Raw genomic sequence first — 12,604 nt, forward strand, 5'->3', positions numbered from 1 at the left:
CGTGACAGAGAGCCATCCCCACATTTTATTTACTAATTTCGTTAATAATAATTACTCTGTAGTAAGCAATTCAATATTGAAAACACTACAAAGCCTCCACTCTAACATATACCACGTGGCAAAATATGAATAGTAATATCACACTAGTGTGTCCCACATCCCCACTCAAAAACGAATATATAAAGCTACATCATCCCATCTATCTCCTCCAAGCTCATCCTACAACTTCCATAATTTACTTCACCGGAGAAACAATCAAACAAACAAACATTCCTCACTTCACAACACTAAAAATGGGCACCGGAGAATTCCACTACCCGAAATCGAGTTTCGATCAACAACAACCTCACAAAGTTGCTATTCCACCACCACAACCATTCTTTAAATCATTAAAGAATACAGTGAAAGAAACATTCTTTCCTGATGATCCACTTAGGCAATTCAAAAACCAACCACCTTCGAAAAGAATCGTTCTTGGTGTTCAATATTTCTTTCCCATTTTCGACTGGATTACTCGTTACAATTTAAGTTTCTTTAAGTCGGATATAATTGCTGGTATTACCATTGCTAGTTTAGCTATTCCTCAAGGAATTAGTTACGCTAAACTCGCTAATCTCCCGCCAATTCTTGGACTATGTAAGCTTATCATGCCTCTTAAAAATTATATAACCAAAGTACATACTTACACTTTCTAAAATAATCAAATAAACAGTTTAACTAAAGTGTTTATCTTTTTAACACAATTTTTTTCACGAATATATACATATTGTCCCTCATAATCGAGGGGCAACTCAATATATGCTTAGTGTCTTTTAAAGCTACTTTAAATAGTTTACTACTACCTCTGTTCCATCACAAGTGTCCACATTTCTATTTTGGGATGTCCCATTTTAAGTGTCCAATTTGTGTTTTAACCAATGAGAAGAGGTTATTCTGGAGAGAGAAGATTTCTGATTGGTGGAGAATGAAGTTAGTGGGATTTTCTAAAACTGTGTTCAAAAAGTAAGTGGACACTTATAATGGAACGAGAGAGTATTTTTTTTTACTTTTAAAATAGTAAGGTGAACAGTTTATTTGGCTAGAATCTTAAACGCTTTGTATGTGATTCTAAGCACGAATTTAATATTTAATACTGTTTTTTTTTTTTTTCAGATTCGAGCTTCATTCCACCATTAGTCTACGCCATGATGGGAAGCTCAAAAGATTTAGCAGTGGGGACGGTGGCAGTGGCGTCCCTACTAACCGGTTCCATGTTAAGCGCAGTTGTGAACCCGAATGAAAAACCGAAGTTATACCTTCAATTAGCTTTCATGGCTACATTTTTTGCTGGCGTTCTTCAAGCTTTCTTAGGAATCTTGAGGTTAAATTTCAAAGCTTAATTAAGTTATCATCATCATTTTTTACACATAGAACATAATATAGAAAGGTTAAACACATAATTACATGTTAATTAAATCCATGCAGGCTAGGGTTTATCGTCGATTTCTTGTCACATGCAACGATCGTAGGGTTTATGGGAGGTGCTGCGACTGTGGTTTGCTTACAACAACTTAAAGGCATATTGGGTCTTGTACACTTTACTCATGGCACCGATCTTGTGTCTGTTCTTCGGTCTGTATTCACTCAAACCCACGAGGTTTGTGATATAAGTGTCTTTTTTAAATGTACACATAGTTTTATATAGTTTTATCCTATATGTTATTATTGACAACAATTTTCACCAATCAAGTTTCATCTTCATAGCGGAGCAAATTAATATTGAAATTTTGCCATTTATAACACCACTAATTGAGTTGTATAATAGTAATATATAGTTCATATTTTATTCTTATTCTTATTTCAATAGATAAGGTAAAGTAGTTTGATACTAATATATATGTTTGTTGCTTGGTATTAATTAGTAAATATATTGTCTAATTGCAGTGGAGGTGGGAGAGTGCAGTTTTAGGAATCTGCTTCTTGTTCTATCTTTTGGTTGCTAGATATATTGTAAGTATATTCTAATTCATTTAGTGAATTTAATCCCTACAAATTTTGAAATAGCATAAAGTAAAATAAAGTATTCCGTAAAATAAAATAAAGTAACCAACCTTTTTGTAATAGTCATCAAGCTATTTATCAATCTAAACAACAATTTTGGGAAACCAGTTATTGTGTATATATCTATAGAATTGTACAAAGCTAGTAGTGATCATTGACTGTTTAAAAAATGAATCATTATATTATAAATTTCCTAATGATTATAGGTATATTTATATGTTTCGGCTGATAAATTGTTGTGAACAGAGCACGAAACGACCAAAGCTATTTTGGATATCAGCGATGGCTCCATTAACGTCAGTAATCTTAGGAAGCGTTCTAGTGTATTTGACTCATGCCGAAAAACATGGTGTTCAAGTGGTTAGTTTCTTTCTCTTTTTATATATATAGCGTTGCATTTTAAACATATCGTACCATATGCCATATCGCGTTTATACATGTCATTATCGTTGTACCATACATAAAATTAGGCGCTTCATTAATTATTAGGTGACTCGTCAATAGTCGAGTAAACTATTAGCATAAGATTCTTTCGTATTGTATAAACATTTTAAGTAATTTAGTACAATAATTAGTTTTGTTGTTTTGTATAAAAAAATACAGATTGGTGAATTGAAGAGAGGGCTAAACCCAATCACAATAATGGACTTGTCTTTTGGATCAGAATATGTATCTACCGCAATCAAAACTGGCATTGTCACGGGAGTCATTGCCCTCGCTGTAAGCAACTCGTACATTGTGCAGTACAACTTGTACATCCTATTATTAGCTTTAGCAACTTGCATCTTGTTCCAAAATTTCACAATACTCCAAATGAATAATGTCGCTCACGGGAGTGCCGTTTGATCACTAATCCAGATAACTAACATTCCGTACAAAGTACATACTTGCAAGCAAGTTAGGTTGAAAAGAAAAAAAAAAAGACGCGAGACGGGGTCGATACGATCAGATAAAAGGTCGAAATGAACGTAGACTAAAGTTGACCTTATATATATATATATATATATATATATATATATATATATATATATATATATAGTGGTAGGATCAAGAGGGAAGTAACCATTCGAGGGAAGCAAAATTTTTTTTTTCGTTTTTTGAAAAAACTTTGTTCACGAACATTATAGATGAGATGAAAATATGAACATTTAGTAGAGACACTTTGTGATAAATGTTTTTATTTTGGCGGAAAAACGCTCGAAGAAGTAATATATATCAATTATCGTATTTTTCGAGCGTATTTTGAGGTTTTAGCTATTGGGGTTTAGATATTAGGGTTTAGATATTAGGGTTTATAGGGTTTAGATATTAGGGTTTAGAAATTTAGGGTTTAGGGTTTAGATTTAGGGTTTAGATTTAGGATTTAGATTGAGTTTTTAATACGAACGGTTTAGAGTTTTGGGTTTAGGGTTTGGTGTTTTGGGTTTATGGAATAAACCCAAAACCCTAAACCCTAAACCCTAAACTCTAAATCGGGCTAAATTTTACTTCACAAAACATGAAGAAAAAAAAACGTTTATATTCTTCACGAACAATATTATCTTTAATGTTATTTTTGTCGATCGTTTTCCAGCCTAAATAATAACATTCATCACGAAGTGTCTCTTCTAAATGTTCATATTTTTGTGCGATCTTGATGCCGAAAAAAAAATTTCAAAAAAAAAAAACGAAAAAAAAAATTTTGCTTCCCCCCGTTTCCCCCCCGATTGGTTCCTTCCCCATTGATCCTGCCCCTATATATATATATATATATATATATATATATATATATATATATATATATATATATATATATATACACACACACACACGCATATTATAAAGCCAAAAAAGTTTTGGTTAACCAATTTATACCTGTAATTGCTATTACAATATAATCGCTATTACTGCTAATGTAATACTAAAAAGTAACACTAAACTATATCAATTTTTGATGATTTGTTAACCGAATTTAACCGAATTTTCGACTTTTGACCGGCGTTGACCCGGCCTTTTCCGTCGTGACCCGACTTTGACCGTCGATCTACTTATTAACCGTCGAGACGGGGTCGAGAAAGGCTAGTCACCAAAACGATGCAACGGCTGTCACAACAGACACAACGGACGTCGTTTGCAACCATGCTTGCAAGTTGCATAGATAAGGGGTAAAAAATGTAATTTTGTATATCATGAAGGGTCGTAATGTAAACGGGAAACGGATAAAGTCTGGGGTTGACGTAGTTTTACTCTGATGTACATGACCCTAAACGAATTCTTCGACGATTGTTTCTGACCAATTTTGTCGCCACCCTAAATTATGTTGCTACCAAGGTTTGAACTTGAGACTTCTTGTCGATATATCAAGACCTTAACCAATAGTTTATGTTAGGATGGTTTGGAGATAGAATTGTAAACTTGCATAGGAGTAATTAATAAAAAAAATCCCTTAAATCTTTGGTACAAATTATTGGTACACAGGAAGGAATTGCAGTCGGAAGAAGCTTTGCTATGTTCAAGAATTACAACATTGATGGTAACAAAGAGATGATTGCATTTGGAATGATGAATATTGCTGGTTCTTGCACTTCTTGCTACCTTACAACTGGTGTGTGAATTACCATTACACCCTTTGTATGTTGCAAAAAACTAGACTATGTTACTAGCTTCTAACAAACATGTATTCCATTGGATTTAATTTACATTATAGGGCCATTTTCGCGTTCGGCTGTGAACTTCAACGCTGGATGCAAAACCGCGGTATCAAACATTGTAATGGCGATGGCGGTTATGATCACATTATTATTCTTAACCCCGTTGTTTTATTACACTCCTCTTGTCGTATTGTCTTCAATCATTATTTCTGCAATGCTCGGTCTTATTAACTACGAAGAAGCTATTCATTTATGGAGTCTTGACAAATTTGATTTTGTTGTATGCATGAGTGCATACTTTGGTGTCGTTTTTGGAAGTGTTGAAATCGGACTAGTCATTGCGGTATAGTACTTAGCCATACAACTTTTCGATCTTGACACATATTGTTGCATTTTCGCTATAATGATAAACAATTCAAATGCGACAAATGTAGGTGGCATTGTCTTTGCTTCGGGTGCTCCTTTTTGTCGCGAGGCCACGAACATCGGCGGTTGGTCACATACCCGACTCCACAATTTTTAGAAGTATGGATCAATACACAAATGCGAAAAGCGTCCCTGGAATCTTGATACTTCAAATTGATGCACCAATTTACTTTGCTAATGCTGGTTACTTAAGGGAAAGGTATGTTTATTTAATTTGCTGTCTTATACTTTTAAGACTTATTTAAGAACAAAAAAAATTAGTAGTAAATCTTTGTTGGTTTATCAGGATTTCAAGATGGGTTGATGAAGAGGAAGACAAATTAAAGTCTACGGGAGAAAATAGCTTGCAGTATGTGATACTCGCATTGAGTGGTAAGTGATCGATGATCGAATAACAAACTTTATGCCTAATTCTTAAGATATGAAAAATTTAACGCTTGGGTGCAGCGGTTGGAAATATCGACACAAGTGGGATCACAATGCTTGGAGAGGTTAAAAAGCTTATGGAAAGAAGAGGGCTAAAGGTAACCCATACAAATGTATTTTATTTCTATGAGCGACACATTGCTGAATCAAACCTTGTTACTAACACCACCTAATTTTTATTAGTTGGTTTTGGCGAATCCCGGAGGAGAGGTGATAAAGAAGTTGAACAAGGGGAAACTAATAGAAGTGATCGGGCAAGAATGGATATATCTAACGGTAGCAGAGGCCGTGAGCGCGTGCAACTTCATGCTCCATACTTATAAAAATGTTGAGAAACCAATTTCGAGTGGATCGTCATCTGGAAAAGAGACATGGAATGACAATAATGTCTAGTTCGATGTTGCTATAAATCACTTGACAGTATTTGTAGTCAATGGTGTATTAGTAACCATAAATAATCTGTATATTGAGTAGCTTGTTTTGGAATGAATATTAACTTCGAGTTTTTCTTCCTTATGTAAGTAAAATATTTTCTATATTAATCCGAGGGTTACGGTACAAAATAAAATAAAATCCTATCCTATCCTGTCTCTAATAAAGAAGATAAAAGATAAATCTTTTTTATATTACAGAAAAATAAAATGATTGTCTAACTGTAATTGACTAATCGATCATATATTCGAATATGGGCCTAGGATATAACAAGTGGGGTAGTGTCAGCCCAATCCCCATATAATGTATACAGAGAGCTTCGAAATCCTTAATTTTGAAAGATAAACTTGACTCTTAGGCCTGTAAGGCAGAATTATGTACTACCAACAACCAAATGTTTCAGCATTATGATTCAAACAATCCAATCTATGTTTTGAGGTGGCTCGACAACGATCAAACTTATATATCTTGAACAATTTAATACTAGCCGTTAAATTTATTTATAACTATTAAACCAAATATTACAAACCGAGTAGTAAGCACACGATAGCCATTGATTTGAAGTTGGCACAAAATTGAATCCTAAAACATATGTATGTTTCACAAATTAAATCACAAAAACAAATTTTGATATTTTTTTTAATGGAAAATCTTGATAAGTTATTAAATTAGGTATTTTTTTTTTTTTTTAACGGCATTAAATTAGGTATTTTGATGGGTTAAAATGGTGATGGATTACTTATTAAATTAAAATTCAAAATTAAACTTAATAATTGTAGTTTTTTTTATTATTTTTATTTATCTAAAATTTAAATTTAAACTAAAAAAAATACTAGTAGAGAGCAGTGTTGTAAAAAGGGTCAAGATAGTCATCGCAACGGACGTGAAAACAGATATACTTGTGTACCGTCGCAACGGATCTAAAAACGGGTAAAAACGGTCAACGTTAAAACAACGGTCAACGACGATAAAAAACGGTCAAAAACCTTAAAAAAAATGCCGAGACGAGGTCGAGAGGGGGTTGAGGTGGGATTGAGACGGGGTCGAGACTGATTTTGACGAACGTTGACTTTTAATATATATTTTAAACATAAAATTTATTTCCAAGTTAAAGAGGAATATTTCAAATTAGAAGTAGATATTGGGTGTGTTTGGATGAAAGTAGCTGGAGCTGGAGCTGGAGCTTGTAGCTGGAGCTGGAGCTTATGAGATTGAGCTGGAGCTGGAGCTTATTTTTTAAGCGGGTAGCTGGAGCTTATTATTTTTTATAAGTGTTTGGTAAACTAGCTGGAGCTTATTTTTCAGTTCATAAGCTCTACTTTTTTTTCATAAGCTACTGAAAGTAGCTTATTTTTCCAGAGCTTATGATTTTCATAAGCTCTACTTTTTTGGTCTACCAAACGAAACTTATGATTTGGAGCTTATTAAAATCATAAGCTCAAGCTCCTATAAGCTCCTATAAGCTCCTATAAGCTCCAAGAAGCTCGTCACCCAAATACACCCATTAGCTTTTAATTTTGCATAATATTTGAAATGTTTATGTTCAAAATATATATTAAAAGTCAACGTTAGTCAACATCCGTCCTACGTGGAGATTCCGCTTTAACGATTGCGACGTCCCAAAATCCTAACCGTCATGATCCCGTGTAAACGTCTCGATACCATCTCACGTTTTTTACGACCTCGGTAAACAGTAATATATACTCCGTATATGTTTGGTTAACCACAATCCAAATTCCAAAATCAGAAAATGCATAGAAAGAATATAGACACTACTACTTTTATGTACTCTTAACCAAAGGTCAAACACAAGTCCCAATACTACCATTCCCAATCTGATTTCCAGCTTCAATTTCACTGAAACCTTGCACATAATTTCACTAAACTTGTACGAATTTCTATCATTTCACCAATAATCCGATTTCTAAATGGCTCCAAAGAAATCAAACCATGAATTTTCACCCAAAAAGATCAAAATACAAAAGATCCCAAAATGAAAATAAAGAAGAAAAAAACATCATCAAACACAAACACAGAAGCAGCAACGGCATCAGTAAGTGGTAGTGAAAACAGAGGTGTTGATTCTGAATGGTGAATTTCTTTTTGGGATAAAAATGCTTCCGCTCCTTTTATTATTTCTACCTTTTATCATCGTTTTTTTTCCTTTAAAAAAAAAAAAAATTTATATATGATGATCATTTATCAGAGTAGAGCTGTAGTTATTGGTTTATACCTATCTTTTTCTTTTTTTTTTGAAAGGCAACCATTTCATTGAAATAAGGAAAGTAGTCGAGTACAAAGGAGTGTTTATGCATGAAGGTCATGCATTACATGATACAAAGCACATAAACTATACAACACGAAATATGAATTCACGAGAATAAAATCTCAGTGTAATTATTATAAGTTATTAATAGTTTGTGCCTAGGGATCCAAGAAAAGAAGCTCTGCTTTCGAGGAAGCTCGTGGGAACCGTGTAATATCCTCCTTAAAGTTGTGACATTCACGAACATCTGCAGCAGCAGTAACACTCGGTCGGATTGATATCATTTCAAGAGCTGGAGAATGATTAAGTAAAAGCTTTACAAAGAGTAAAAGCGGTCTTGATACCAATACACGTGTGATAATTATAGTTTTTAACCGTCTCAAAGTCTGATTAAAAGAGCCTGATGCTTCCAAATAAGTTTGTGCTTGTTTCACATCCAAATGCATGTTCACATCCAAATGCATGTAATGACGCCGCTAGAAATACATTCAAAGGGAGACCGTGCATTAGAAGCACACACTATAAAAAAAAGTTTCTATCTTTTTTGACGTTTTTGACACTTACAAGCAGTGTTGTAAAAAACCGGATTACTCGCGATTAATCCCCGATTAATCTAGAATCAATCCGTTCCGATTTCCAAAAATCCGTTTAATTAAACGGTCAACATCAATTGATGGATCAAAATCGAATTTGGTAATCAAAGTCGGTCAAGTCAAAAATGGTTAACATTTTAACATGAATTTAAACTCGAATTTTATAGTTTTGAAGCAAAATGAACAATTTATTTTAGACAATTATGTTAAAATATATCTTTATATTTATGGTTTTTTTCTATAGTTACACATAATTTTTAAATTTTAATATTTAAGTGTATACAGTACAATCCGATAAATCTCCGATTAATCCCCGAATTGCCAATTAATCCTTCCAAAGTCCCGACCGATTAATCTCCGAATAGCCTCCGAATAGCGAATTTTGCAACCTTGCTTACAAGTGTCACAAAGTATTTGACACTTCAAAGCATTGAAAAGGAAAACCCGTCAAAAAAGTTAGTAGCACTACTGTATTTTGATATCATAATTTTTCAAGCTTAAAAATTTTTGACGCCATATATTTATCGCTTCCAACTCACATGTCACATTTATAAGGGTTAAAAATTCATATAAAAAGTGTCAACAATTATAATAAAAAGGTTTAGTACTCTTTACCTGGACCCAAGCCTCTACAGTGAGTCGTTCTAAGTTAGGAGAATTCTGAAGGAAACATAAAGCACTCTGAATATGATACAAGTCACCAAAATTCAAATCATAAATGGTGAGTGTTTTTAATCTTTTAGCTGCGTGTGAAAGCCACTTGGGGATGTTTTCTGCAATACAAGACTGCAATAGAAGGGTGAAAGTAAGACTTCAACTTGAAATGATGGAAAACAAAGAAGATTAAACATTATATAATATTTCTAAAGTTGAGAAATTATACCTGAAGAAAGTACCCATCCACAGATAAAGATGCAAGATCGGGCAAGTTACATAAAACTGACAACATATTTACTTTTTGAATTTCTGGAAAAGGTGTGGACAAAGAGAAATGAACTGTAGTAAGCGACTGACTATTAAGCAATAGCCGAAAAAACATGACATCATAGCAAAAATAAACCCTTATACTTTTAAGATTTGGTGCCATGAGGTTAAGATTGTAAACACATGTGCACATATCATGGTTGTAAAACTCGGCCAACTCGGCCGAGTAATCGGCGATTACTCAGTTGGAAGAACAAAACGAGTAATCGGTGTCTAACTCGTCCAATTACTCGGTCAACGCCGGTCAAACGGTGGTCAACGGCGTCGGAAAACTAAGATCTTGCCTGAAACGTGAAAAGATGAGGAAGGAAAACAGGAGGCGACTGCGGATTTGTATGGTTTCAAAACCGGCGAATCGTTGTTTCCCATCGGAATCTTCGAACTCCGGATTTGTGTTGTTAACGTCGATCTGAACGATTCCAGTAGCTCGTGTCGATCTGAATGATTTGAAACCAGACACTTGTAGATCTGAACGATTTAAAAACCAAATGAAACTTGTTTATCTTCTTTCTTTTTAAGGGAGGAAAGAGAGATAGACTTGCTTTTAAATCCAGAAACTTTCAGAAAAGAGAAATGGAGCGTGTATCTATCTCTCTTCACATTCACATCCACATCCACATCCAGAAGGAGTATATTATTATTTTTAATTTACATTTAAACCCCCTAAACATTAGTTGTTATAAATTTCAACACTTCAAGAGTTGAAGTACAGTTTTTCTTTCAATTTCATTATCAAATAAATACAACTCTAACCCTTTCAATTAAAACCAATATTTAGATGTAACTAAACTTTATATATTTAACATTTATATTTATAAAATACTTGGTTATAGCTAATATATATTATATATATCTATTATATATCTATAATATATTAAAATATTTATTTATATTAGAAAAGTCAACAAAAGTCAACATCCGAGTACTCCTCCGAGTTCTCCCCGAGTTGCCGATTACTCCTCAAAAACCTCCGGCCGAGTACTCCCCGAGTCGCGAGTTTTACAACCTTGGCACATATCCAGGCACATGTTCTTTAGCTGTGGTAACTTCTTGACAGTTTCACATTCAAATGAAATTCTGGTGAATGAGAGATGTTGAAGATAGAGAAATTGTTGACGACACTCGAGGGGGGGAGGCCCCTTAAGGGTAAATCTAGTAACTTGTAATTTCCTTAGTTCTGAACAATGAAACAAATACCAAGGAAGTTGGTCACGTCGATATGAACCAGTAAGGACAAGTTCCCTCACAGGCTGTCTTGACAAAGATAAAAACCATTGTTCGAGTTGTTGGAAGCTAACATGAATCCCATTTGGTATGTTGAGATGTACCTTCAAGATAGGCCCTTTAAGAAAGTTTAAAAGTTTGTTTGTGATCGTTATAAAATCATCACGATAAATATGATCATCATCATCATTATCATTATCATTATTGGGCAACTTATCAGAGAAATGTTTATCAAGAATCATTGAACTCATTGTGGTCCATTTGTACCTCCAGTTTCTAGATAGAATGCTGGTCCTCACGGCATCTTGAATAGGGAGCCGGTCTAATATAGAGCCTATCAAGTAGTTGGGCAGATTACTCAGATTATCCTTTTCGGCACATGTCTTCATATGATTACCTATATATATCATCAATACATTCAAGGAAAAAACCAACACAACACAACAGTGAGTTTATTTGAAAGAAAACCAATTAAATTCAATCAACATATAAATACATAGAATAAAATGATATTTCTTGATGATATAGACCTTAAATAATTACTACGGAGTACCTAACCAGGTTAACAAATTAAATAATTACTACAGACATAAAACTTGTAAATTGAACCTGGTTTAATTAATCAATCGAAAACCTAAAGTAAGGCTTGTCATCTAAGTGAAGTTAACCGAAACTCCTATGTATTATGTATTAAAGAAGCTATGACATATTAATTAATTAGTTTACACAACATAATACTAGATTAAATCTCATATCAAACATCAAAAGTGAAAACGTACCAAGCTTCACAATTAAGGATGAATCCATCTTAAAGACCAATCAGTTAAAAGCGTACCAGGCGGCTTTAAAGGTTATAGGTTCGGATTTAGGGCTTGGTGCGGTGGTTGATAGCGGCGATGATGCAGGGTCGATGAAGATTAAGTCGCTGCTGGTCTTATTAACCCTATATTTTTTTACTACTAATTGTCATTGCCAAAGGTGTCGTTTCCTCAAGCCAAAAACCCTACATTACTAACTTTTTTACTACTAATTGTCATTGCCAAAGGTGTCGTTTGTCATTGCCAAAGGTGTCGTTTCCTCAAGCCAATAACCCTACATTACTAACTTTCATTGCCAAAGGTGTCGTTTCCTCAACCCAACACTACAGTAGTATGTTGCTCTTTTCACACCAGGATTTTGCATTTATGTTGCTCTTTTCACACCAGGATTTTGCATTTTGCATTTTGCCCCCTCTTAACTCTATATTACTAATTGTCATGACCAAATGTGTCGTTCCCTCAAGTCAAAAACTACAATAGTATGTTGTCCTTTTCACACTAGGATTTTGCATTTTGCCCGCTCAACTAGAACCAACTTACACAAATTACATCAAACTTCAGGGGTTAAATTCTCTAATTCTCTAATATATTACTAATTGTCATGGCCGAAAGTGTCGTTTCCTCAAGCCAAAAACTACAATAGTATGTTTCCCTTTTCACACTAGGATTTTGCATTTTGCCCCCTTTTAACTCTATATTACTAATTGTCATGGCCAAAGGTGTCGTTTCCTCAAGCCAAAAACTACAATAGTATGTTGCCCTTTT

At 34.1% G+C, this 12,604-nt stretch overlaps 2 protein-coding genes across 3 annotated transcripts; one reads left to right on the forward strand and one right to left on the reverse strand.

Annotated features, from left to right (window-relative positions):
• Window positions 1-225: 225 nt before the first annotated feature.
• Window positions 226-6,038, forward strand: LOC139899297 (sulfate transporter 3.1-like). Its single transcript, XM_071882122.1, has 12 exons — window positions 226-636; window positions 1,153-1,360; window positions 1,465-1,636; window positions 1,924-1,989; window positions 2,287-2,400; window positions 2,644-2,760; window positions 4,498-4,624; window positions 4,727-5,013; window positions 5,105-5,295; window positions 5,383-5,468; window positions 5,544-5,620; window positions 5,706-6,038. Exons 1-12 carry the CDS (start codon window positions 294-296, stop codon window positions 5,913-5,915), a joined length of 1,998 nt encoding a protein of 665 aa, XP_071738223.1. The 5' UTR covers window positions 226-293; the 3' UTR covers window positions 5,916-6,038.
• A 2,180-nt stretch (window positions 6,039-8,218) lies between these two features.
• On the reverse strand, window positions 8,219-11,953 carry LOC139899298 (F-box/FBD/LRR-repeat protein At1g13570-like). 2 transcript variants are annotated; one of them, XM_071882124.1, is made up of 5 exons: window positions 11,801-11,953; window positions 11,289-11,418; window positions 9,697-11,139; window positions 9,429-9,599; window positions 8,219-8,696 (listed from the first exon to the last, which is right to left on the reverse strand). In XM_071882124.1, exons 3-5 carry the CDS (start codon window positions 9,928-9,930, stop codon window positions 8,379-8,381), a joined length of 723 nt encoding a protein of 240 aa, XP_071738225.1. In that variant the 5' UTR covers window positions 9,931-11,139; window positions 11,289-11,418; window positions 11,801-11,953; the 3' UTR covers window positions 8,219-8,378. The 2 variants fall into 2 exon arrangements, with proteins under 2 accessions (XP_071738225.1, XP_071738224.1); XM_071882123.1 differs by having other exon boundaries at window positions 9,697-11,418.
• Window positions 11,954-12,604: the final 651 nt, after the last annotated feature.

This window comes from Rutidosis leptorrhynchoides, chromosome 3, assembly GCF_046630445.1.
Source record: "Rutidosis leptorrhynchoides isolate AG116_Rl617_1_P2 chromosome 3, CSIRO_AGI_Rlap_v1, whole genome shotgun sequence".
Lineage (NCBI taxonomy): Eukaryota > Viridiplantae > Streptophyta > Magnoliopsida > Asterales > Asteraceae > Rutidosis > Rutidosis leptorrhynchoides.